At 41.0% G+C, this 25,041-nt stretch overlaps 1 protein-coding gene across 14 annotated transcripts in view; it reads right to left on the bottom strand.

The window, feature by feature from the left end:
- Window positions 1–359: 359 nt before the first annotated feature.
- The window catches only part of CEP350 (centrosomal protein 350), a 73,958-nt gene continuing 49,276 nt past the window's right edge, over window positions 360–25,041 (bottom strand). For 13 of the 14 annotated variants that reach the window (XM_071751349.1, XM_071751347.1, XM_071751352.1 and 10 more), the window contains 11 exons: window positions 22,168–22,367; window positions 20,341–20,552; window positions 18,973–19,117; window positions 15,631–15,791; window positions 14,654–14,793; window positions 13,790–13,872; window positions 11,032–13,109; window positions 10,000–10,401; window positions 9,765–9,911; window positions 8,442–8,564; window positions 360–1,643 (listed from right to left, as the gene is read on the bottom strand). In XM_071751349.1, the coding sequence (XP_071607450.1) occupies window positions 1,482–1,643; window positions 8,442–8,564; window positions 9,765–9,911; window positions 10,000–10,401; window positions 11,032–13,109; window positions 13,790–13,872; window positions 14,654–14,793; window positions 15,631–15,791; window positions 18,973–19,117; window positions 20,341–20,552; window positions 22,168–22,367 (3,853 nt within the window). In that variant the 3' untranslated portion in view covers window positions 360–1,481. The remainder of the gene's footprint in view (window positions 1,644–8,441; window positions 8,565–9,764; window positions 9,912–9,999; window positions 10,402–11,031; window positions 13,110–13,789; window positions 13,873–14,653; window positions 14,794–15,630; window positions 15,792–18,972; window positions 19,118–20,340; window positions 20,553–22,167; window positions 22,368–25,041) is intronic. The other variant, XM_071751358.1, reaches the window with a different exon arrangement.

Raw genomic sequence — 25,041 nt, 5'->3', positions numbered from 1 at the left:
TCCTCGTTACCAGTCATAACCCAGACAGACCACTGCTTCATCATGGTAAGCATCAGTCCACAAATACTCAACACACTCGAGGTTTTGAGTATACACTCAACTCAAAGCAACTCAACACACTTGAGGTATTGAGAAGATAATTCATGTACATTCAAGGGTTTTTTTTTTTAGGGCTGCTCCTATCAAAGATTGCTACCAAAAAGAAACGGTCGTCCTTGCAAATAAATAGAGCCATTTCCTAGACACAGCTTCCTTCTGCCCAAACAGCTGTAAAAATAGTTACTACTTCTATTGAGGGTACTAAACTAGTGCTGCCCAAGCCAGCAAGACAACAGGCATATGATCTTCAGTGCTCTCCCTGCTGGTGGACAGACCAGAAAAGCCACGCCAAACCCCACAGACCAATGGAAAAGCCACTACCCTCCTATAACCCACTTAATAAATTATCTGAAAATAAATAAAAACCATGGCAAAACCCATGCAGACAGTCAAGGACTGTACGCTGCTCTCTTTGGTGAATACACTCTGTTGTCTAAGTTGTTCAAGTAATGGCTGGTTTGTTAGGTGAGTGAGGGAGGAAGTTGAGGGACTGAAGGCCAAATTTTTGTGAGGAAATGTTTTCCATTCCTGCATGTCTTCTGCCTGAGAAAATCCTGAGTATCTCTTATAAGGGAGCAGTTAGTGCTCCAGGAAGAGAAGAAATGCTACACGAAGAAGGAAAGTTGTCCATGGGCTCATTTTTCACACTTGATATTAAGCAGCCTTTGTCTTGCTCCACTTTGGGACTGAAGCAAGTTACATAGGAAAAGCAGCAAAAGTCCTTTACTTGAATACAGAAAGCAACATTATCTAATTTCCCTGGACTGCCTAGCATCATAGTTGGTACCACATCACAGAAGAAAGATGAAAACCAGATTCAGCTAGAAGGAAACTGAATGGGCTCTGGAGCAGAAGAAACTGATGCACATTGTTAGGGCTGCAGGACAAGAGGTGTTATAACATTGTTCAGCATGGTAAGTCTTCACTTATGACTAAGACCTGACCAAACTGTTTCTTGTCCAAATTACTCACATTTCTAAACAGAAGCTGATTATTGATGGGTGACAGTCATTCCAGCAAAGCAGCCAACATCCCAACTTAACCCAACCCTTTCAGATCACAGGCTGAATATGTTAAAGCACCAGGCCACAACCACAGAGAACTGCTGACAGTTATGGGGTACATAACTGGCACATTAACAGTCTTGAGTGCTCCAAAATGCAGCCTCAAGTGAGGAATGAGCTTGTTCCCAACAGTAAATCCAGCGCAAGGTCCAAAGTGGCAATAGATCAAAATTCAGGTTCCTTAAATAAAATCTGAACTTCCATTGAACTCCATGTGTGGAAGTCCATCAGCAGTGCTTGCAGGGTGGAGAGTACCTCAGGAGTCAGAAAGGTCCCTGACACGATGGTCAGGCAGCTGTAAGTTGATTTTCAGCACTGTCAGACAAGCAACGATCTCCTTTTCTCATTTATCTGGTTCAGCACATCAATGGTGTCTCTGATTAAGGCCTCAAAGATCCCATCTGCCAGTTGCATCTTTACACACAGTTCATCCTCATCGTAGTTCACCCACTGGGCTTCTTCCTCATGAAGTTCCTGCACCTTGGAGGGTAGAAAGGAAAAGGCAAAACAAATGTTAGAACTCTGTTGCTCTAGGAGAACACCCCCTGCAAAGTTCCAGAAGCTGCCCAAAACTCTGTGCATCTGCCAACAACATATCTGTCTTTTTGTGAGAGATTATAGGAAACGCTTGGAATAGCAAAATGAACACAGATCTGTTGGAACCAGGCTATTTCACTCTGTGAACATTTTCTACCTTTGACTGTAGCCCATTTTAAAGGATTTCAAGTTCCTGCACAAGTTTTCACCTGAAAGAACTCAGCTAATGGGCTATTCTTGCCAGCGGCAGAAGCTCCATTAAAAAAAACCAAACAACCCTGATTACTCAGTTGCAAGAGGCTGATTCCATGCAGCTTAGACTGCTAAGAAAACACTCAAAGGCCTTCAACAGGTGAAGGAGGAAAAGACCCTACTACAGTTCAGTTTATTTGAGCAAGAATTGGAAAACCTCATGCAAATAACTAACTCTTACGCTGGCTTGCGTTGCATTGCAACTCATCCACAGAGAATACTCCATGCTTCACTGGATTTGAAAGCATTGTTACAAATGGAATTTTGGCCCATCACAGCTTAAAAAAAAAAATTCCAAAAGTATTTATGTCCTTCCATTCTTGAATTGTTGACAGGAAAAGTCCTGTTTTACCAGTCACTGACAAGAGCTTTGGTAACAGACAGAAATACATAATTCCATTCAGCAAATCAAATCTTATCAAGAGCTCTTCAAACTGAACATAACCAATTGCACTTTTAAAAATTTTTTCTCAGTGACCATTTCAGTATGACAGATACATCCTAACAAAGCTCAGGATTTTGAGAAAAGAAAAAGTGGATGCAACCATCATTGATATTTAAAAGGACAGAGAAAACTCCTTCTCTCCTCAGCTTCAGCAGGAAGCTCATCTGACTGTTAATCCTGTAATACTGAACTAAAAATACTTTTACATTGTCCAGGCATTGAGACACTGCCAAAACAAGGTGAAAACATACTGCAAATCCACTAATGCAGCAGAGATGTGTGCTCACTGCTGCAGGGTTTGCAGCCATTCATAAGGCTTTGGTTACAAGTGTGGTTTGTGTCTGAATGAGAGTTCTGAACTCTCCCTCAAGAAGCAGCTTCCTGCCTGCAAATGGCATGTGCTGGTTGTAAATTTTTATAAACCCTGGACAAACCAACAGCAGCATGTCCCAAGTCCTCCCATCCATAAAGAGGTCTAAGATAGAAGCACCAGTTTGGAGGCTGAGCATCTGTTGTGTGTCTGCATCACAGATTATTTAGATAAGGAAAAGTGAGAGACGGGTCATGGAAGACACAGTGCCACAAAGGAGGGTTCCCAAAAAGCAGAAGTAGCCTGGGAAAGAAAACTGGAGCCCCAAAGGGAGAAAGGAAAGATCCTGGAAATGGGGGAAGATCCTGGAGATGAAGAAGGTGGGTGGAGACAGATGCTGGGGAATGCCCAGGGACCTTGACCAGTGACATCCAAGGCTGGTAACCACCAGAAGCTGCATGATACCAACTGATGCAATTTTCAGCTCAGGCCTCCCAGGCCAGCAGTACCCCACTGCTGGGAAGCAAAGTTGAGACCTGGTGAATGTTAACAATGGGGTGAGGGAAAGCAAGCAAGTAAAATAATTATGCAGGTTAAAAGCTCTGATCTCACTGTCCCTTAAGCAAACCCCAATATCTACATCAAGCTGCTATTGATTTATTCTGTGTCACCTGCAACAATGTGACAGGGCAGTTCCTTTACTACCCCAGGATGGAAAAAAAGATTCATGGGGTAAAGAAATACAAGTAAACTGGAGAGGCCAACAAGGTAACATGATCCAGGCAGAGAAAGGCTGGATGTCAAACAGCAGCAGAAAGATCAAAGAAGAAAAACAGTATCAGTGATTAATTTTATCTTGCCCCTATCATTCCCTGCTTTCTCAGAGGCACAGTGTGCAATTTCCTTTAGCATCAGGAAGACTTCCTCAAGACTTCATACTTTTGGGAAACTAAGAGAACGTGCAACCTGCAGCTGCAGTCTTGTTTATATTGTATTTGGAACACGTGTGGGAACCACCGTGCTGCTCTGCAGCCCTCACTGCAGACATCTGAGCCAAGGCAGCTGCGACTGCTTCACCTGGGAAATCCTTGTTCCATTTGTTGCATTATTACAAAGTGCCTCTAAGCAATGGAGACAAGTTGCTTATATTTAGTAGTGGCTTTCATGGAAGTGGCTTTGCATTGTCTTCAGCATTTAAGTTCTTGCACATTCTCCTAAGTAAAACTACACATATTTGATACCAGGAAGTGAGCTCTCTATACCAGAGAGAAACTGCATTTGGGCAATGTCAGGAGAAAAACAAACATTTTTAACAAAATTGGATTCCATCCTAGAGGAAAAGACAAATAGTGATGCAATGTAGAAGGCTGTGTAGTATGTTTTTTGTGTACTTTTCTGCTTGTTTTTTTGTTGTTGTTCATTTGTTTTTCTTAAACCCTTCTAAGAAGAAGGAAGCATGCACACAAAAGAAATCAAGAGATGGTGAGGTAGGCATGAATCTGCTGGTCATGTAATAAATGCCCCAGTACCCAAACCCCAATACTTAAAACCATATGGGCTGAAGGAAACCTTAGAAAGTAAATTGGAAAGTTTCTGAAGGTTACCATTCAAAACCACGTGTATCTGCAAAATAAACTACATTTAAGGAGTCACTTGGTAACTCGGAAACTGAAAAGCACAAAAATCCAGAACGAAACTGCTGCCTTGGAAGAACAGCAGCAGAAGGAGGGCAGGCAGGTGCATCCTCACAGCCCTTCACTCTCAGAGTGCCTGTAAATATTAAGATACTGACTGTGCTCAAGCAGGCTTGAGCCTGCTATACCAGAGAGAAACTGCATTTGGGCAATGTCAGGAGAAAAAGAAACATTTTTAACAAAATTGGATTCCATCCTATAGGGAAAGACAAATAGTGATGCAATGTAGAAAGCTGTGTAGTATGTTTTTTGTGTACTTTTTTGCTTGTTTTTTTGTTGTTGTTCATTTGTTTTTCTTAAACCCTTCTAAAAAGAAGGAAGCATGCACACAAAAGAAATCAAGAGATGGTGAGGTAGGCATGAATCTGCTGGTCATGTAACAAATGCCCCAATACTTAAACAAAAACCCCAATACTTAAAACCATATGGGCTGAAGGAAACCTTAGAAAGTAAATTGGAAAGTTTCAGTTTCTGAAGGTTACCATTCAAAACCACGTGTACCTGCAAAATAAACTACACTTAAGGAGTCATTTGGTAACTCGGAAACTGAAAAGCACAAAAATCCAGAACGAAACTGCTGCCTTGGAAGAACAGCAGCAGAAGGAGGGCAGGCAGGTGCATCCTCACAGCCCTTCACTCTCAGAGTGCCTGTAAATATTAAGATACTGACTGTGCTCAAGCAGGCTTTGAGTCTGCTTTCACTGGTGCACTCCCCGTGGGTTTGGACCTTAGATGCCACAGAAGCCAGCTTTCCAGTTCAGCCAGCTTTGAACAGCTTTGCTTTGTTGCAGCACTCAAACCACACAGGGAGAAAGAGTCGAGCTGTTAAGTCAACAGATCAGAAGATCAAGCACTTTTCAGCACTCTCTTGGCAGGCTTCTCAGGTGTGAAAACTGAACGCTGAGGTTTGGCAGCATCATGTGAGCTTTGCTTTCTCCAGCTCCGGGTAAAAGGGGCGGGGATGGCAGGGAGAGCAATAGCAGAGCTTGTGCAAGCAGATCAGCACAGGAGTTCTGTCTGAAGAACCAAGTGGGGAAAAAAAAAAAGCCTACTGTTAGCAGCTGAACTCAAATGGGGAGACACAAGGGCTCTTGCTGTAGTTTAAAAAAGGTGCAGGCAGCCCTGATCTGCCAAAAGGCAGCACCTCAGTCCACATGGACATTTGCAGTTCTCCCACAGAGCAGAGCTAGTGAACACATAATAAAGGTGGGGACATGGGAAGAAGAAAGCAAACACCTAAACATTGCTTCAGCTTGATTTTAAACAAAGCAGCTTTTCACAAATGATTCCTGAGGAGAGAGATGCCTGATCAAAGTTAACAATGCTACAAAACACAGAAGAGGCAAATGGGTTTTTTTTTGTCACTGGCAGAAAAACATAGCTAACTATTTTGGTACCAGAGCTGGGAAAGCACAGACAAAAGTGAAAATGCAAATAAAGATGCAGTGACTGGAAGAAGTAGCAAAGATCACAGCAGAGCAAGGAGGTGAAGGACTAATCCAATTACTCCTCCCCTTAGATCCCAGCAGGTCTAATGGCTGGCTAGTCAGCCACAGCACCCAGCATCACCAGAGAGCACTAGTGAAGCCCAGCCTGCTTCTACAGCTGTGAGATTCCCCAGCAAACCTGAACCTTTGGTGGAGACAAGAACCAGCAGACACTTCCAGAGATAATCAGGACGAGATTAAGCTGGACAGAATAGTTTGGCACTTGCTTCTGTGCCTTCAGAGGAAATGAAAGCAAACAGCCCTGGCTTCTGCTTTTAGAGCCACCTGACCACCCAGGGCAGATGATGCCACTTTTTGAAAGTCATTACTAATATGCTGGAGAAGGTGGCACACCTTCCTCTGTCTCAAAAACCCACTCACCCTTAGACATGCCTGCCTCCTGGGTCAGACAGCATTGGATAGTCAGATGTGTTCAAACTTCTCAAAGTCACTAAAAATACATAGTTGTTTAATAGAAAAATACCAAAGGATGTTATTGTTTCAGAGTTAGTTTTACTTGAAGGGGAAATGAAGAAAGTGGGAAGGACCTGTGCTCAAAGTTTAACTGCAAACAGAAGAAGACTAAGAACACTTGCCTGTGCTTTAAAAAGATGATAGTTTTATTTTAAACATTTTGTCTTTACAAGCTGGAAAAGAATCTGGAGAGTCAAACGTCTCATATGCACTCACAAGACTTCCCCTGTGCACTGCCAGAGGTGTGTATTGGCTAAATCTTCAAGAATTCCAAGTATTTTCAATTGTGATTTCTGAAGGAGTATCCACAGCACCTAAACCTACAAAAAAAGCCTTGGTTTCTCTTTTAGAAAATTGCTGTGTTGTACTACTTGAATATACTTTAAATAAAATTTGAAAAAACCTAAAATTAACCTCTCAGTTTAGCACTACACTGTGAGCTACTAGGTCACAGCCAGCAGATCCTCACAGACCTGTATAGCCACTTATGACTCTGGATTTGCATTTCCACATAACTCATGACCTTAAGCACAAGTTGGAAGCTGACTAGGAAAGAAAGAAAAGCAATCTAGATACTTCTTTTTTTTTTTTTTTTTTTAACAGAGGTTTTAATAAAACAAGGTAAGAGAACTTTTTGGTTAGAAAAATTTTAGTTTTTGGTTGGAAGTTTCTCTGATAGTGCTCTCACATTACAGTAAAAATTTCTTACCAATGCCACTGAGACTACTGTATTCCTAAAGCATACCATGCTGCAGTCTTCACAGAGTTATTCCCAGTCTCCAGCTAAAATTTTATTACCATATTCTTTTGAGAACAAAGTAAAATTAAAGACACTACTTATTAAGCCAAGCTTGTCAGAGCTCCATTAATCTTTGATGTCAGGGGCTGCACGTAAATCACAGACCAGATTGTCTGAACTTCAGACTTAGTTCCACCTAAAGCACTTTGGATGCCTTCAACTAGAACAATTTCTTCCTAGTCAGGAATCTTTATTTCCAGGTATGGCTCAAAGAAACTTGTGAATTGGTACACAAGCATGGCTGTCATACTATTAGTTCTCTAAGGGATCTAAACAGAAGACTTTTTTGTGCATTCCTTAACAAACTCCATTTCCCAGAATCAAGAATACCAGGATATGGAGGTCTCACACATAGATACTCACTCTATTTACATACAATTGGAATGAACCCCCTGGGAAAAAGCCTGTATTGGAAACCTTCCACTGATGGGCAATTAAAAGACCACACTACCCATGACTCTTAAGTTACTTAGATGGGCTCAATTTCAGGTATAATTAAGTGAAGCACAGTGTTAATGACAACTCATACTCCCAAGCATAACGTTCACTGTCATTATGGCCAATAAAGATGTTAAACATCCTGCAATACAAGCCAATAGGTAACTTTCAAAAACTAGTACACAGCCAGACATGCTCCATCTCACACAGTTTTAACACTGAACTGCCTCTCTCCCAGTGGCAGCTGCAGCCAGAGCTTCAAGAGGAGGACTACAGGAGCAGGAGTCCTGCTCGAGGTTTAGCTTTGCAGAAATGGTTACCTTGTCCTTGGGATTATCATAGCCCATACTGCCCCTTCAAAGTCTTTGCTGTTCCAACCAAACAACTTCTGCAACCTTTCAGTTGAACCTGGTTAGAAGTCTGGTCTGTTAAGTTCTCAGTATCACGGCCTGTGGCTAAATAATATAACTTCAAAAAATACCCATTAAAATTAAAGTAAGAAGAAAAAATATTCTCTTCCCAAAGGGAAAGTTTCATCTCTTTTGAGTCAAACACTTCACTGTTTCCTTCTGTTAAATTCATGTTTTAAACTCTTGGGAGTGGTCAAATTTATACACCAGTCAAATCAGTAGGCATCAACAGAGAACTCACTCAAGTCACTTTACTCCACTGGCACTAGACCTTGATTTTTGTCAATAGGGTGCTCTCTAAAAGTAAATACTTTCTATCACACCTTGTAGTCTTTAAACACCATAAACAAATGCTGAAAAATACAATCATATGCCACACTAATTTAGCCAGCAGACAGCATCTGACATGATTGCATATTTTCTTTCACTGACCAGTATGTGATCCACTCGGTCTCGTTTCTTCCGCCCAAATTTGATCATTTTCTGCCAGTCTGTTTTATGATTAGGTTCTTTCTTCAGGCTGAACAACTTCAGTACTTCAGCTGCAATGAAGCTCTATGAAACATTAAGGTGAGATTTGTCATATTTGTGCTAAGAAATGAAATGTATGCAAAAAGTTCCTACCCTAAAAAAAAAATAAATCACATTATAGAATGCATAACACCTGTTCAGCTAAGAGATGTACAGTGTCTGCATGAAAGTTACAGCAAAAGCCTTTGAGGCAGCATTACACAGACAGAACAATCATTAAAGTCAGAAGTGGGGAAAAAAATTACACCCAACTGATGTAACAATCTTGAGATAAGAACCTTTCAATTAAACAGTATAACCAGCTGCCAAGATTATGGCATAATGGGAGGATAGTAAAGAAAAGCAGGGTGGGAATGTGGTGTCCTTGTCCTATGCCCTTGCTCTTCCCTGCCACACACTTTCAAAAGTCTTCTCAACTGACAGAGTAATCTACATACTAAACAGTTTCTTTTCAAAAACAGTGAAAGGTTTCTGTTACTAAACAGTGTACTTTCTAAACAGTTACCATGCTGTATCTACAGCAGGTTAATGAAAATACACACACAAAAAAAACCCAAACAAAGAGCTCCAGAAGAAATATCAGAGGTGGGCATCTTCCTTTGTGTCCTGATGAAAGGTTCTTTGTTAAGCACTTTCAGGGAGACAGCTTTTCTCCAAATGTCCAGCCCTGCAAGTTTAACCTAAGTCCAGTCAGGCTCTAACTTTTTGGGGTTTTGGCCTTTCTTAAGCCCCACCACCAATAGTAGGAGACCTCTGGTTTGCCAAATACAGCAATGCCTTCACTGATGAGATTTTGAGCCCCTCTGGGCAATTCCCACTGTCCACAGTGAGACTGACACCAGGGTTTCTGAGAAATAAGTCCAGTTCAACCCATTTGGCCCAACCCTACCGTTGGATCCATGCCAATATATCCATACTGAGTTCCACTGAAATCTGCTAAAGTAGCAGTCTGTCAGTATACCAGTTTTACAAGATCAAGGTCACCCTGACAGTTCTACTACACAGACTAAGTTTAAAAGCAAGCAGTACCAGCCAAAAGGACAGAGAGGCAAATCTGTTGAGTAAAAAAGAACCATTTTTACAAACTGCCTTTCAGGTCTGTCATCTCATTTCTCAACTCCTCTCTTGCTTGGACACACCTGCGTGTGTCTTTTAGCACTCAGGCAAATGTCAGTGCAGTATTTTTCATCTCACTCTCCCTGCATGACAAAGAGTTCTTCCTACCTTGATTTCACCTAGGTCATTTGGATCTCTTACACGTCGGAAATACGCAGATGAGATCCTACATGGTTTCATCCAGACGGGCTGATTTAGGTTAGGGTCCTCAGCAAAGATTTCCCCAAAGATCTCTCTCGTTAAATCAAAGACGACCTTTAACAAAGAAAGAAGTAAAAGTTAAGGCAACTGCTGTTCATGGTAAACATTCAAAAGGCAAGAACAAAATGCTTGAAGACACTACCTTTTTATAAACCTGTGTGTTTATCCTATCTGTGTCCTGCACTTTGAGGGTACTGCTAGGATTGGTTTGAAGGCTGAAGCTTTGAAGCTCACGACCCAGTTCTTTCAGTTTCCAGAGTTCCTCAACTGCTGCATGCACCATATTTTCCACCTCCACTGCAGTTTGAGGGACTGCCAAAGGCTCCTCACATGGCTTTGCTGGCACTTTCTGTGGTTCTGTCTTGGGCAGCACCACTGGTTCCTCAGCTTGCTTCTGTTGGACCTTATGGGAACTCAGGCCATAGTCGTCATCAAACCAGTCTTGATCATCCCCCAGAACACTCAGGAATTCCCGATTGAGCTCCAGCTCTGCCAGTCTTTTGGCAAGCTCCTCCTGACCACTGGCACCAAACACTGGACTCTCCTGTGAATTAAGAGTCACAGGATGAATATAACAGTGGTGTTACATTGCTGTGTAACAACTTACATTTTCAAATGTTCCACTGATGTAACTGGCGACGTATTCACAAATGCTCAGAAAAATAATAAACAGCCCACAGTAAAATTAGAAATATTTTCATTCAGATACCTGGGGTTTCTACCACTCATGAGGGCTGCTTTCAGAGTGTTCCTAAAGGGGTTAAAAGATGGTATATCTGTCCCACTGCTTGTCCTCATGTTTAACTGTTTATGAAAAGCTGAGTGGTATAAAAACTGGTAACGTGACATTCAGCTTTTCACTTCACTTACCAGAAGCCTTCAATGCAAACCAACAGCCCAAAAGCTTTGAGCAAGTGATGGCTGCTTTAGTGAAGGAGCAGCAGTCACACTCTATTTTTCACTTTCAAGTACTGAAATAAGTCTTTCAGCCTGCAGGGCTACCAAAACAAACTGTAAACTGGGACACACAGGAACACATATGTAAAAGACATGCAGACAGACCACATCCACAAAACCAAACAGAACCTGGGAGAAAACAAAATGGTGCCACACAGATGCACTCATCAAAGGACAGATCAACTCCTAAAATCAGCACAAAATGGCTGTTACTCACTGGTCTGGGACACATGTCTGGAGAGGAAAGTTCTCTTTCATCTTCCAAGTCAGAACTTAGAAAAAAGGTCTCCAGTCTGTCTGGAAGCTGCTTTTCTACCTGCTGGGATGAGGTACTGGACTCCTCCTTCACATCACAGAGCTCCTGGTTGCTGAGCTGGATTTTCTCATTCCTGACCTTCTTTATTTGCTGTAACTGACTGACTGTGTCCTTCACGAAGTCTCTGAGTAGACTGTCTGTCAGCAAACTGACCCTTTCCAGCTGGTCTTTTGACTTTTCTTCCTCTCTAAGTGGTAGTCTAAGTTGGGCTTCTAGCTGGTTCTTTTCTTTTGTCAGCAAATCCAGAAGTGGAGTTGTAGACTCCTCCACAGCTCCAGGAGAGAGATCATCTAACTTTTCAGCACACTCTTCCCCCAGGGTTTTCTGCCTCTCCAGTCTCTCAGATAGGAAATCTGAGGTGTCATCCAAATGAACAGTGGAAGTCTCACCCACAACACCAGAAATGAGAGGAGCAAGGCTGATCTCCTCTTTTACAACATGCTTCAGATAATCCACCACTGACTTTTCTTGGGCAAATGACTCAGTAGTTATAGAAATCTCCTTCATATTGTTTCCTTTAGAAGATGACTGCTCATCAAGCCTTTCCCCAGCTAAGGCTTCTGAAACAGCTGTGCCTCCAGGAGTTTTATCCTGGGAATAGTTGTCTGTTGCATCTCTTATCTGGCTTTCATCCTTTTTGCCAGGTTTGGAACTCCCTTTGTCTTTCTGCTCAGCTTTGTGCTGCTTCTCCAGTCTGTTGTTGAAGAATGAAGAGTCTTCGTCTTTTTCTGTGTCTAAATGGCTATCAATACTTTCCATAATATGGGAAATTTTTTGAGGAGAAACAAAAATACCATGCTTTTCTTTGCAATCAAAATATTTAATACCATCATAAGTTCCATTATTAGTCCCTTCAGGTTTATCCAACTCCACACCGGCCCAAAACTCTTTGGCAAATTGAGTCAGACCTTTGAATCGCAATGTTCCAGGTTGGATTTTATTCACAAGTACTCTATCACCAATGTTAAAATTTGGTAAATTTTCCTTTTCTTCAGTGACTGAGCCAGGGCACCACAGTGGTGATTCAGCAGGGGCCTGTTCTTGGTCCACATCTCTGCATTCAGTGTTTTTTGTAAGTTCTCTTGGGGATTTTAATTCCAATAATCTCTCTGAATGCATGCTGCCAGAGAGAGAGAGAGACCTATCACTGAGGTGTTCACTGATTTCACTATCACTACCAGGGCTGGTGGATCTACTGCTGGTGTGTGTGTGCTGTGACTTCTCTGCAGGTGACTGAGCATCCCCATTAGAGGAGGGAAGAGATGCTTCAAAGTCATCTTTGTAACGTTCCTCGGGAAGCGATTCTTCAACTGAAGTTTGTTCTCCAGAGGAGGATCCCTCAAAGTCTTCAAGGTATGATGGCTCTTTTTTACTAGAGAGTTCTGAAAGCAGATCATCTCTCTCCTCTGCTGATTTACTCAATTTGTGAGAAGAGTCTTCCACACCAGGGCCAGTTACAGCATCTTTATCGGCCGGTCTCTGTTCTAAGATTTCTTCTGTGCCATGAAGACTTTCCAAAGTCAAATCAAAGAGTTCTTTCTGAGGGTGTTTGTCCCCAGAATGGAGGACTTCCTTTGGAAGTTGGTCCAGTGAGCTCTCCTGCTCTTTATCTAATGTCAACAAGACATCAGAACTCTCCAAAGGCTTAACATGAGAACTTTCAATCTTGTTTTGCTCTGATGTTATGTATTCCAGATCTTCCTCTATCTCAGATTTATGACTGAAGGAGGCCTCCTCACTGGATGCATTTACCACATTAATCACTGACACATGGGCAACCCTGCTAATGTCTTTCACATCTTTGAGAACAGATGATGAGGGTAAATTATCTACAGAGTCACCAGATCCTGCTGTGGAATTCTTTGGTGATGTTAAAATCAAGGCAGGTATTCCACAAGGCTCTCCTGCATGAAAATCTGTCACTGCCACCTTCTGGGAGTGCAAGGACACAGATCTCTCAGTTCCTGATGACACAGCATCTTGAAGGAAAATGAAAAGTGAATTAAGCAGATTGTATAAGCCTGCATTTTTTTACTGAAAAATGCAACTGTAGACAACAGCATTAATATCAAGGTTTCTATGCTAAAGTAAGATACAAACTGGGGCCTTGAAAACATATTTCTAGTTGTCCTGTGAACATGAGCAACATTTTTTCAGTTCCAGGGCTCTAACACGTTCTGATTCTGCTCCTTATATACCAGTATTTTGTAATGCCAGACAATACTGAGCTCAAGGTAAGGTCTCAGTTATTATTCTGCAAGCTGCAAACACAACCAAGATTAGAATGACAATGGTAATGATTGGAGAATGATCATAAGCAAAACATTGAGAAGTATCTAAAAAACCCTATTACAAATTTCTTCACTATTTTTTGTTTCCTTACATTCCTCAATAAAGGAATAAGAAACAAAAGAAAGGAAAAGGTCTGTCACCTAATTATGGTTTCACACAAATCTCAGAAAGAGATACTGACCATGCACTTAAGCAGCAAAAGCAGAAGCCTACTAAACAAAAATATTCATCAATATAGCTTGACCATTATGATATTACAAAGTTTGCATCCTCTCTTAAAACTTCTTCTTGAATCAAGAAGGAATAGATTAAAGAATTTTAACAGTCCAGCCTTCATCTGTAGTACTGATTCTTCCAGTAACAATACCTGCATTCTCTGAAATGGATTCCAAAGATGCTCTGGATCGCTCTGATTCAGCCAGTGATTTCCAGTTTTTAGCTGTCTCAGGCCTGAATTTGAAAAATCAAATTGCATGAATCATGGTTACACCAGAGTGTGTTGATTTGTGTTGTTTGGTTTTTTTAAATAGATAAAAATGGAAATACAAGTATCTATAATTATAATACCACACCAATGACAACATAAACAGTTTGCTTTGTCAACATACTGTGACCTTAGAAAATAGAAATGGGGACAGACAGAGAGGAGGGTTTGATGTGTCCTGGAAAGCCACCTTTAAGACTAATCAAACTTTAGGGCTTCATGCAGCCAGAAAAAAAAAACAAAACAAACTTTTTTTTTACTTGAAGCCACTAAAATTGCACCACCTGTTAGAAAAGATGAAATGCTTAAAAACTACACCAGGAAGTGCAGAAATCAGTTGAATTTCCTACCTTTTAAAACTAAAGATCTAAGCCAGATTTAGGTTGCAAAGATGAATGGTTTGCCTAGCACAGCGTGGCAAGCACAATGAGTAGCCAAAACAGTAAAAAATTTCTTCAGCTCTGCAGTTCACACAACCATTTGGCACAATGCTTGTTCAACTGAAAATTATTTTTCAGGAAGAACTTGAAAATAGGATCTGAAAGGCTGGGCAGGACAAAAGTGAGCTGTGTACAATTACAGGGACAGTACACATCTGATCTGTTTTGGGTCAGATGAGACCAGCAAATGGGTCAGCAGACCACTGCCACCATCCAATGCTTTAAGGAAGAGCAGGTTCAAGGTTCAAGCTTTCCTTGAACTCATGGTTTATGCTAACACAGCATTCACTGCAGTTTCACCTCTTACCTATGGAGTGGTGGTGCCTTGATCTTCAGTTTTTCAGAAGCAGCTAAGGATGGAGTTTTAATCTGAGGTTTGGCTGTGGGTGATGCCTCCAGGTCTTGGCTCAGCTCTGCTTCAGTCTTCTTGATAAACTCATCATATGACTGCACATGGAAAACAGTTACAGCTGTCTACTAAACCATAACATCAATTCAGCAATCAAAACATACTTAATGAATAAAGGCTATACTCAGTTTCTCTGTAAAGCAATCTAACTTCCTAAAGGCTGAGAGAGCTGGGACTCTGTTAGCCTGGAGAAGAGAAGGCTGAGGGGAGACCTTATTAATGTCTACAAGTATCTTAAGAGTAAGTGCAAGGAAGATGGAGCCAGACTTTTCTCAGTAGTTCCCAGTGACAGGACAAGGGGCAACAGGCACAAGCTAGAACATAGTAAGTTCCATTTAAATGTAAGAAAGACTCTGAGGGTGACAAGGAACTGGTACAGGCTGTCCAGGGAGGCTGTGGAGTCCCATTCTCTGGAGATATTAAAAAACTGCCTGGATGCAGTCCTGTGTCATGTGCTGCTCTAGGTGATCCTACCTCAGTGGGAGAGTTGGATGGGATGATCTCTAGAGATCCCTTCCAACTCTGATAATTCTGTGATTCTGTGCTCTACAGTTGTGAATCCTAGGAATTTTAATATTTCACTTCCAAAAAACAAACTCCCTTTAATGAAAGCCAGGATAATAATATGAATAAACATCCATAAGCCCTCTGAACATTGCTAGTAACCCAATTAAGATAAAAATTTTAAAAGGGGATGGCATTTTTGCCTCAAGACTTTGGTTCATTACTGAAAAGTTAAATAGCCAGATGGCACCTCTATGCCAATGTGTCTTGTACAGCTGTTGACACAACATTCTGCCAACAACACCCATACTATCATGTCTTATTCAAGGCTAACAATCTTTTGCTTCACCCTTAATCCTAGTATTTCTAACCTCCAGTTGTTTGATCAAACTGGCTTCCTGGGCCTTCAGTCTCTCCTTTTGTCTCCTTTTCTGCTCCTTTTTTAGCTGGTAAGCCACAGACTTCCTCTTCCGTAGCTCATCCTTCAGGGCCCTGATCCGTCCTTCAATGTCACTTTGATCAGATGTGGTTTCTGAAAAAAATTTAGGTTTAGTCTCTGTAGCTTGCACCCCACAAAACAGTTCTGTGCAAAGTTATACAGGAAATACAAGCAAAATATCAAAAAACTTAATGTCAACATGTTAACCTTACCACAATAAGACTCACGAAGGAGGATCTCAGATTCACACCACCACTGTGTAACATACAATAAAGTGTTGCATCTTATTTAAGTTAGAGGAGAAAGGCTCTGATACATAAAATAACTTGTTACCAAACATTTATGCTGCTACTGCATCAACTGCTTATCATCTCAGCAGTTGCAGAAAGTAATTTTATTTTGACATATTTAAAAATATAACTGAAAGATGTATACTAAAAATATACCTGAAATATTTTTTACTATCACAATATACAGCTTCAAGCTATACAGCACATTTCATTGATGAGAATTTCATTTGATTCCAAAAACAGTTTAGGTTTCTGGCCAGCTTACATTTCCTGCCACCCATACTAAATACATCTGTGCAACAGACAACTGACTGGTCAATGGCTGGAAGGAAAGTTAATGTAAGCAATGAAGAGAATTTCCACTGTTGTCAGGCTTCAGGATGATGATTTATTCAGGGTGAACAGGAGCAGAGCTGAGCTTAGGCATATGGTGGACTATTCAATAACAGCTTATACAAAACAGCCTGGCATATCTTCTCTTAGGTTCAAGAGTACAGAACTTCCTGCAATGCCATCACTGACTGTAGCTATATTCTACCTGAACAAAAATTTTTTTAACTGTTATCCTTCCTAATTTTAATAAGATCTCCATTCTTCTCCATCCCCAGAGCTCCCTGTAACCTGATGTTTCAGTCCTTCTGCTGAGGTTCTACCTCTTTTCTCTTCAGACACTCTCCCCAGATGCTCAGATCCACTCTATGTATGATAACCCCATTCTACCAGTAACTCTGGTATTTTCATTATTCATGCTATAGCAACCTCTTAGTCTCTCTATAGAGAGACTGCCTCAGTGTCTCATTACTTTTTCTTTTCCACCCACCTGATTATGTCTACTTGTTCCCTGTTTTAAACCAACATAATGCAAAGCAGTATCATTGGGTTCAGACTGGTGCTGCTGCAATTAAACATCTCTTCAAAAAACTCTTAAAAAATTCTTCAAAATTCTTCAAAACTAATTCTTCAAAATTAAAAAACTCTTCAAAATATTTATCTGACATAGCCTCACCAGAGCTCCTCCCTGTAGCTGATGACCCCCTTCCTCTTCTATACCAACAACTCCAGCTCCTACCAGAAGTATCTTGGCTGATTTGCTTTTCTAATGCTGAATATTAACTATAATGTTTTCTGGACCAAAAGGCTTGGATGCTCATAAACATCAATTACTTTACTGAACATCCTAGAAAGTAACCTGCCACCATTTGGTCAGCCAGCAAGAAGCACGGGACATTTGGTTATTTAATTTCATTTCTCAATACAACAAACCACCATAATGAAAGATTCCATCATCAATAGCCAGTACATACAACCAAACCACTGTCTTCTTTCTCCATTAATAACCACAGTTAACCATTTAGAGTATTAGAAAATAAGCAGCACAAGAAGAATGGAATTGCATTTGCTAATGAGGAGTACCTTATGATGCCACTGTAATTAACAACTCCTCCCGAACAGTAAGTGACCATAATATAATTACTGCTTTTCTAGATCAACTCATAGGGGAAAGATCTGCACATGCTTTCATCTTTGACTAACTTGTCTACGCATGCATTTGACTGACATAGGAATGACTTCATTGCTACTCAGCAGCTTGGAAGATTTGTCTCTCTACAATGGAATGATTTATTGTGAAACCAGCACCATCCTGATAGACTTCCTGCCTCTTATATCTTCAGCATTTGAAATAAAAGCTTGCAAATACCTTAATTGAAAAAAAAAAACAACATTTTCACAATCACTGTTGCCTGCTCTACTTTTCACAATGGCTTCCCTACGTGGTTTCTCAATCATAACTTGAAAATAACTTGATCAAGTTGCTGAATGCTTCACTGTGTTGCAAACTGCCCTCCAGACAGAATCCCAGTGCAAATATCTAGGTATCATGCATTAACTGATCTATCCAGCAGAATAGCTGACTCAAAATTACTGTGCTTCTATTGCACTTTAAAGATGCATTAAGGAAAAAACTTCACAATGTAAAAGATTATGTCCTCTACATTAAGCACCACAAAGACTGGATATATGTGCACACCAGGATCTTATCCATCAACAACACCCAGCTCATATGATAGAACCACCTAATTCTTTTTCCACTAAAGATTTACTGATCATTTAGGGAATTAAAAAAAAAAAAAAAACAAACCAAAAAAGCAAGCAGGAAAATGCTCTCTCGTTTGCTAATAAGTGTTTTATGACGCTGTATCAACAGCACTGTGGATTAAAAAATCTTTTTAGAGACCAAAAGCATAGAAAGGTTCAAAATGGACTTCACAGTTCAACAGTGCTGGTGAAGGTGACCCACAGAATGGTGGCTCAGGAAGCCCTGCAAACCCCAGGGAAAGAATTGCTCTGTATCAGTTCACTTCTAATGTACTGGTACCCAGCTTGGATAATGCTAAAGAGTCCATATAGTACATTGTGTATTTTATAGCTCAAATTGCAACCCTAGGTTTTATTTTACTGCACACAGCTGAAACACTCCTCCAAAAATAAAACCAGTTCTGATGCATCCATTCTTTCTGAAAATTCCAGTGCAGGTCCAACAGGCTCACTGATACTGCCTTGGCAACAGATACACAACTTCTAGAGCAAGGTTGTGTTCAGGAGGAGGACAAGCATGTTCATTAGCTACTGAACCACATTTTGCTTTCTTACAACAGGAGGGGTGGAGATGCATGAATGGTTAAAAGTACAGCTAATCTTGGCATATTTAAATTCTAGGATTGCCTTAACTATGACTCTTTTCTTTTACCTGTTTCTGAAACCTGTATCATTTTCTAAAAGAAGAGACAATATATAAACCTTCTTACATGAAGACCTCGTTAAGCTGAAGTGATCAAAGTACATCACAGGAAAACACTGCCACAAAACTCCAAACCTTGACAATTTCCAGGCAATTGTCCAATTTCCCCCACATCTATGTCTGCATTTCAAGTTTACTTGTTTAAAGAAAAAGCCATTTAAACCCAAATACATTTTACACTTACCTGACTGTGTCATAGATAAAGATTCATCAGACCAGTTGTGAGATAGCTGATGAGACTTCACAGTTGAATGGAGCTGCCCTCCAGTTCTGTGGCTGCCTTTGCTGAAATCTTGCTTTGATATGGATATGCTGCTTTTGGGAGGAGACTATGGGAGAAGAAAAGGACAAAAAATGTAATGGCTTTTAAAGCTCAGTTTCAAATGGATAATTGTCACCAGGAGCTAGTAACAAAGGGAAGAATGGCATGACTAGAGAATATCTCAAAACCAGTGGTACCTAACCAGATATCTAGAAGAATTTAATCCTAGTTTGCTAGACAATAAAATAAAAATAGAAAGAGCAGCAACAGCTGGCTGCTTACTTTGAGCTCAGATTTGAGTAAACCTGCTTAGGCTCCTGTTACCACTTAAGTGATCTGATGTGGTTCCGAGTCAGAGATGCTCAGTACAGTTTCTGTCATCTTATTTGGCAACAACCACAGCAATAAGAACTCCTAGCAAATATCTATGGAACCAAAAGGTCCATTTCACAGACAGGATGCAAGGTACCACTCTAAATGAGTAAAACAAGAGGCCATTATTTCTCTGAGGCCAGATAAAAAATTCTAAGAGCAAATATTCTTCAAAAATGCTCGCACTGCTGCAACATTATACCACAAGCCTTTCACATACTTTGAAAGTAATTTCTGGTATAGATGACATTTTACCTCACTATCTTCTCAGCAAGCTTTCCAAGAAAGTATTAGTAGTAGCTCTAGATGAGGAGTTCTTTTACCCCACAGACACTTCATTTTCTGCCTTACTGAGTGCAGGGCAATGTTAACAGGAGAAAATTTATTTCTATGTGATTGATAATTTGGTAACAGTTGGAAGATGATAATTCAGAATTAGCTAAGAAGCAGACACAATCTGAAACCTGAAGGACTGTGCAAGCGATTACAGTGTTACTTCTTCATCCCATAGCTATACTTTGGGATATAATACTTGCAAATAAAGCAAAGCAAAAAACCAGAGCAGTTTCCATGGCCCCAAAGAATGTACCCAGTGGTAATAAGCTAGCCTACAGCTAATTCACACTGGTAACTGGGTCAGTGTTCCACCACCTAATGCTGCATACCTACACGACACACGCAAAACATTTTGCAAGGCTGCTCGCAAGTTTAAAAATACCTAAAGCCTGTGCTGATGCAGTGTTTCCTCAAGACTTCAAAGAACATATCTGATCACAGTGCTTATTCACAGTAATGTCAAATTTTATTGCAAACAAAAGAGAATAGTTTCGTCTCTGCTTTGACAACTGGGATGGCTCTAGCAACTCTGATAGTCTTTTACAAGTGTAAGAATACATAAGGCATAAAAAGCTCACTTACGAGTTTGCCAAGTGAGGCAGAGGACTTGATCTCTTCAGAATTAACCATTTCTTCATTAACTGTACTCTGATCTGGGTGTTCTGGTTGTCCATGGCTCATAGCCTCTAATGGGACAGACTCAGCAGCTACACTGTCAAGGTCTTCTGGGATAGAGGTTTCATTGTTCAGCTGAGAGCAAGAAGGCACTGGAGATGCTTCTTCAGTAACTGTTTCTGAGATTCAGTAATGAGATAAAAAACAAAGCACTTAAGAACTTGCACTGACTTATATGCCTTCATATAAAGCCTAATTTGACTAATACATGTCAAATTGATAAGTGTTATTTCACTCACCTAGACACAGAGGGTGAAAGATTTAGGAAGAAGCAGCATGTTTACCAGATAACTATGATTTAAGACTGACAAATATTCTCAGTGATCACTGAATAGCTAAAATAAAGAGGTTTGCAGAACACTCTAACATTTCCCAGGCAAGATGCTCCAAAAAGATTATTAGGGAAACCTGTCCTTCCAGTTGACCATACCTCAGCAAGAATTACTATTAGTCTGAAGAAGTCATGGAATAGCATATAATCTGCAAGTCAGATCTTGAATTTAGAATTGATTGCTTCCTTTACAGTAGCTGCAGAAAACATTTTAATGTTATGATTTCATCATGAGTCTCTCAACTGGCAACAAGTAAAATAATAAGTTGGGTATTCAATATTCCTGTTTACTGAATTCTGTAGGAGTCATAGCATTACTGATGCAGCCATGGAGAACTACTCAATATTTGAGCAAAAGCTGGGGAGAGGAATTCTTTCTGTAGCAGGGCTGTGCTCCCATGCTTGCTGGTGCAATTAATAGAAAACAAATGCATTTTCTCATGTGTTGCTAAGAATTCAGCATTCATGCTTAAATTTTGTTCATTGGAACTTACTGACTCACATGTATCATCTTTAAAACATCTTCCCCATATGTGTGTCTTACCTATGCCTAAAATCCACATGACTGTTTTCAGTAAGTCAACATTCAGCTTTCAGTTCAGTGAAGAGTGTAATAGGGCATAATTCTGAATTCCCCTTACAGAAAGAATGTACTGCCTGCTCCCAGCAAAATGGGGGGGGAAATTAAAAATTATTGTTTCTGTAACAATCCCAGAAGTTTCATTATTTTCTCATAACACAATTTAGTTCTTTGTGCTTTAGGCAGAAACTACAAGGCACTTAAGACAGAATAGCAGAGCTGTTACTCCCAACTACTCCCAACTACTGGGAACTTATTTTTCCTTCCAATAACATCATTTATACTAGTTAGATCCTAGCACAATTTAGCATGGTTGCAGATTTCAAACAGTTATGTTGCATTAACAATAGAGGGAAGAAAAAAATGCTTTCAATTTTTTTAAAACACAGACAAGAGGAAAGCAGCCTCTGATGAGTCATCCACACCAACAGTAATAAGGCTAACAGGACAGACACTTTGAACACTACAGGGGAAAATGGTTTTAATACAGTCAGCTCAGATGATCAGCAAAAGATCGTGCACTATTTTTGTTATGAAAGACAGAAATATAGTTTAAATTGTATGTAGAAGTATCTGATGGGCCTATGCTGCACTGTTCACTTGCGTAGGAGGAATACACATTTAACTAGGGTGTAAAATAGAGCTAAAAACAGGGCAACAGAAGGTAGTAAAGAGTGCAGAAATTGAGATTCTAAGAGTGTCCAGAAAAAAACAATCACCACCAAAACATCAAAAAGGAAGAAAGTGCAAAACCTAAGTAATCACTGTGTCAAAATTTGCTTTATCCTTGCCATCCGCACCACTTCCTTTCACTTCCTATTACCTTTGGGCTCAGTTCTCTGATCCCCCATCTCTTTCTTGGCTATTTTGGTTTTCAGCAGCTCTTTGTCCCAGGCAGCTAGAGCCTGCTTCTCTATCTGCTGTATCTCTGCTTCCTCTGCATCCAGGCGGCGTTTCCACTCCAGCAGTTCCTCAGCGTGTTGACGACGCTGCATCAGCTTCTGTTCTCTCTTGGTTAGGAACCTGACAGACAGAGCAGAAAACAATGGGAAAACAACCCATACCCCGATGCTCTGTTGCCACACTTCCCAGAATTGCAACTGTCCAAATTGTTTTCCAGGATAATACCCACACTAACTGATATCTCCTAGATTTCTGATGTGCTGCTGAAAAAAAAATGCAAGTAGAGAAGTGGTTTTTCTCTGCAGTAAGTCTACAACATAATGTCAATACACTGCTTAAAGTTCAGAGATTTTCAACATTAAAAGTGCTACTAACCATTCACTAAAGTGAACAGCATAAGTTCCCAACTTTAGGACATGAAAAGTACCTGTGGTATTAAACTGGAACCCTCAAAGCAGTGACTGTTTGAAAAATGAACCTTTTTGCTAATCAGAAAAATTGTAAACCCCAGTTGCCCCCCCCCAAACCTTTCCAAATACATAATTATAAGAGGGTGATTCTGTATTAACAGTTCTCCTGGATTTCTGAAGCTTTTATCCTTCTTCCTTTCAGAGTCACTTCTATGGATGGTTACACTTGGCATGTTACTTGTGAGCTGACAGCATCAGGAGAATAAGGACACAGGACTGGTTTTTTTCCCAGCTACTAATCTATCTGGCTGCCAGATTAAGAACAGAGTAAAAAGCTCATGCTGAAAACTGGCAGATATTTTCTCTCTGACAAATATTTCTTAGACAATCCACAAAACCTCAGAAAACAGGAAATCTTTATAGAACTTGGTGGGTACAAAGAGGTTTGTGTGCATACACTGTTTGTTTTTGCCAGCTCCTGAATGACAGTACTTGTGGGTTTTATTTCAAAACATTGAAGTAACCCAGACAGTAGCATTTAACCTCTAAGACAGTAAATGGAGCCAAGTTCAACATCAATTGCACACACTTCCTCTGACATGTGAAGTCCAGAAAAGAGTGCGTATCAATTCATTCATCTCCTACACTGACATCTTTAACACGTCACAGAATCACCCTGTAGAAAATCCATGGTTGCCAGCTAGAGGGAGGGTTTGTCATTGGTACAGAAGGTGTGGTGGCTAAAAAGGCAGTCCTCAAAGACTTGTGGCATTTTGCTTTGCAAATGCCTTATAATTTCTAATTTTCAAGCTATCCCAAACACTTAGCATCAAAGTTTTTAAGCTGCAAAGCAGATAATTTCATTTGTGCTTTTTTAATCCCTCATCTGTTTCTGTTTAATATCTTCATTGATGATTGAGATGAGGGGATTGAGTCCATCATCAGCAAATTTGCAGATGACACTAAGCTGGGGGGAGTGTGGATCAGCTGGAAGGCAGGAGGGCTCTGCAGAGGGACCTGGACAGACTGGAGAGTTGGGCTGATCCCAACGGGATGAGGTTCAACAAGGCCAAGTGCCGGGTCCTGCACTTTGGCCACAAGAACCCCCTGGGGAGCTCCAGGCTGGGCACAGAGTGGCTGAGAGCAGCCAGACAGAGAGGGACCTGGGAGTCTGGATTGCCAGGAAGCTGAAGAGGAGGCAGCAGTGTGCCCAGGTGGCCAAGAAGGCCAATGGCATCCTGGGCTGGCTGAGGAACAGCGTGGCCAGCAGGTCCAGGGAAGGGATTCTGCCCCTGTGCTCAGCCCTGGGGAGGCCACAGCTTGAGTCCTGTGTCCAGTTCTGGGCCCCTCAGCTCAGGAAGGAGATTGAGGTGCTGGAGCAGGTCCAAAGGAGGCAACTGGGCTGGGGAAGGGACTGGAGCACAGATCCTATGAGGAGAGGCTGAGGGAGCTGGGGGTGTTGAGGCTGGAGAAGAGGAGGCTCAGGGGAGACCTCATCACTCTCTACAACTCCCTGAAAGGAGGTTGGAGCCAGGGGCGGGTTGGGCTCTTTTCCCAGGCAACTCTCAGCAAGACAAGAGGGCACAAGAGGTCTCAAGTTGTGCCAGGGGAGGTTTAGGTTGGCCATGAGAAAGAATTTCTTTAGGGAGAGGGTGATCAGCCATTGGAATGGGCTGCCCAGGGAAGGGGTGGATTCTCCATCCCTGGAGATATTTCAAAAGAGCCTGGATGTGGCACTCAGTGCCATGGGCTGGGAACTGCAGTGGGAGTGGATCAAGGGTTGGACTTGATGAGCTCTGAGGTCCCTTCCAACCCAGCCCATTCTATGATTCTATGATTATCTATGTTTCAAAGCATCCTTTTATTTATAGAGATGAGAATGACCAAGTGGCTAAACTGCAGGTCTTGCCTGCTGTGGGAGATTTCTTACTTGGTCAGAGCATTCTATTCCCTGGAAAAGTGAGATGGCAGTTGATAAGAAAGGGTAAGATTCAGGTACGTCCTCATCTAAGGCAGATTCAGATAAGTTGTACAAGTTATGATACAAAGAGAAAAGTTTCAGAAGCCAGTAAGACCTGCCCACAATCTTTGTTCACAGAAGCAGGTGAAAGATAGCACCTCAGAGTCTCTTGCCACTTGCCACCTTCAAGCTAACAGATGCCATTATTTTATGCATTACTTTATCAAACATCAAACATCATCTGAGTAGATTAGGCAAATCATCAATCAATATAATTAATAGTCTACCAAGAGTAATTGCATTACAAACATGACTCTGACAGTCATGCTTATGTTCTGTATTTTGACAGCACTTATCATCTCAGACTTTCAGATATACACCTGGTCAGTTAATCAATTGGTTCATGTATGTGGAACTCGTTATG

This window comes from Heliangelus exortis, chromosome 8, assembly GCF_036169615.1.
Source record: "Heliangelus exortis chromosome 8, bHelExo1.hap1, whole genome shotgun sequence".
In the NCBI taxonomy this organism is placed as follows: Eukaryota; Metazoa; Chordata; class Aves; order Apodiformes; family Trochilidae; genus Heliangelus; species Heliangelus exortis.
Note: the sequence above shows the minus strand (reverse complement) of the source record. Positions and strands in the feature narration are given on the sequence as shown.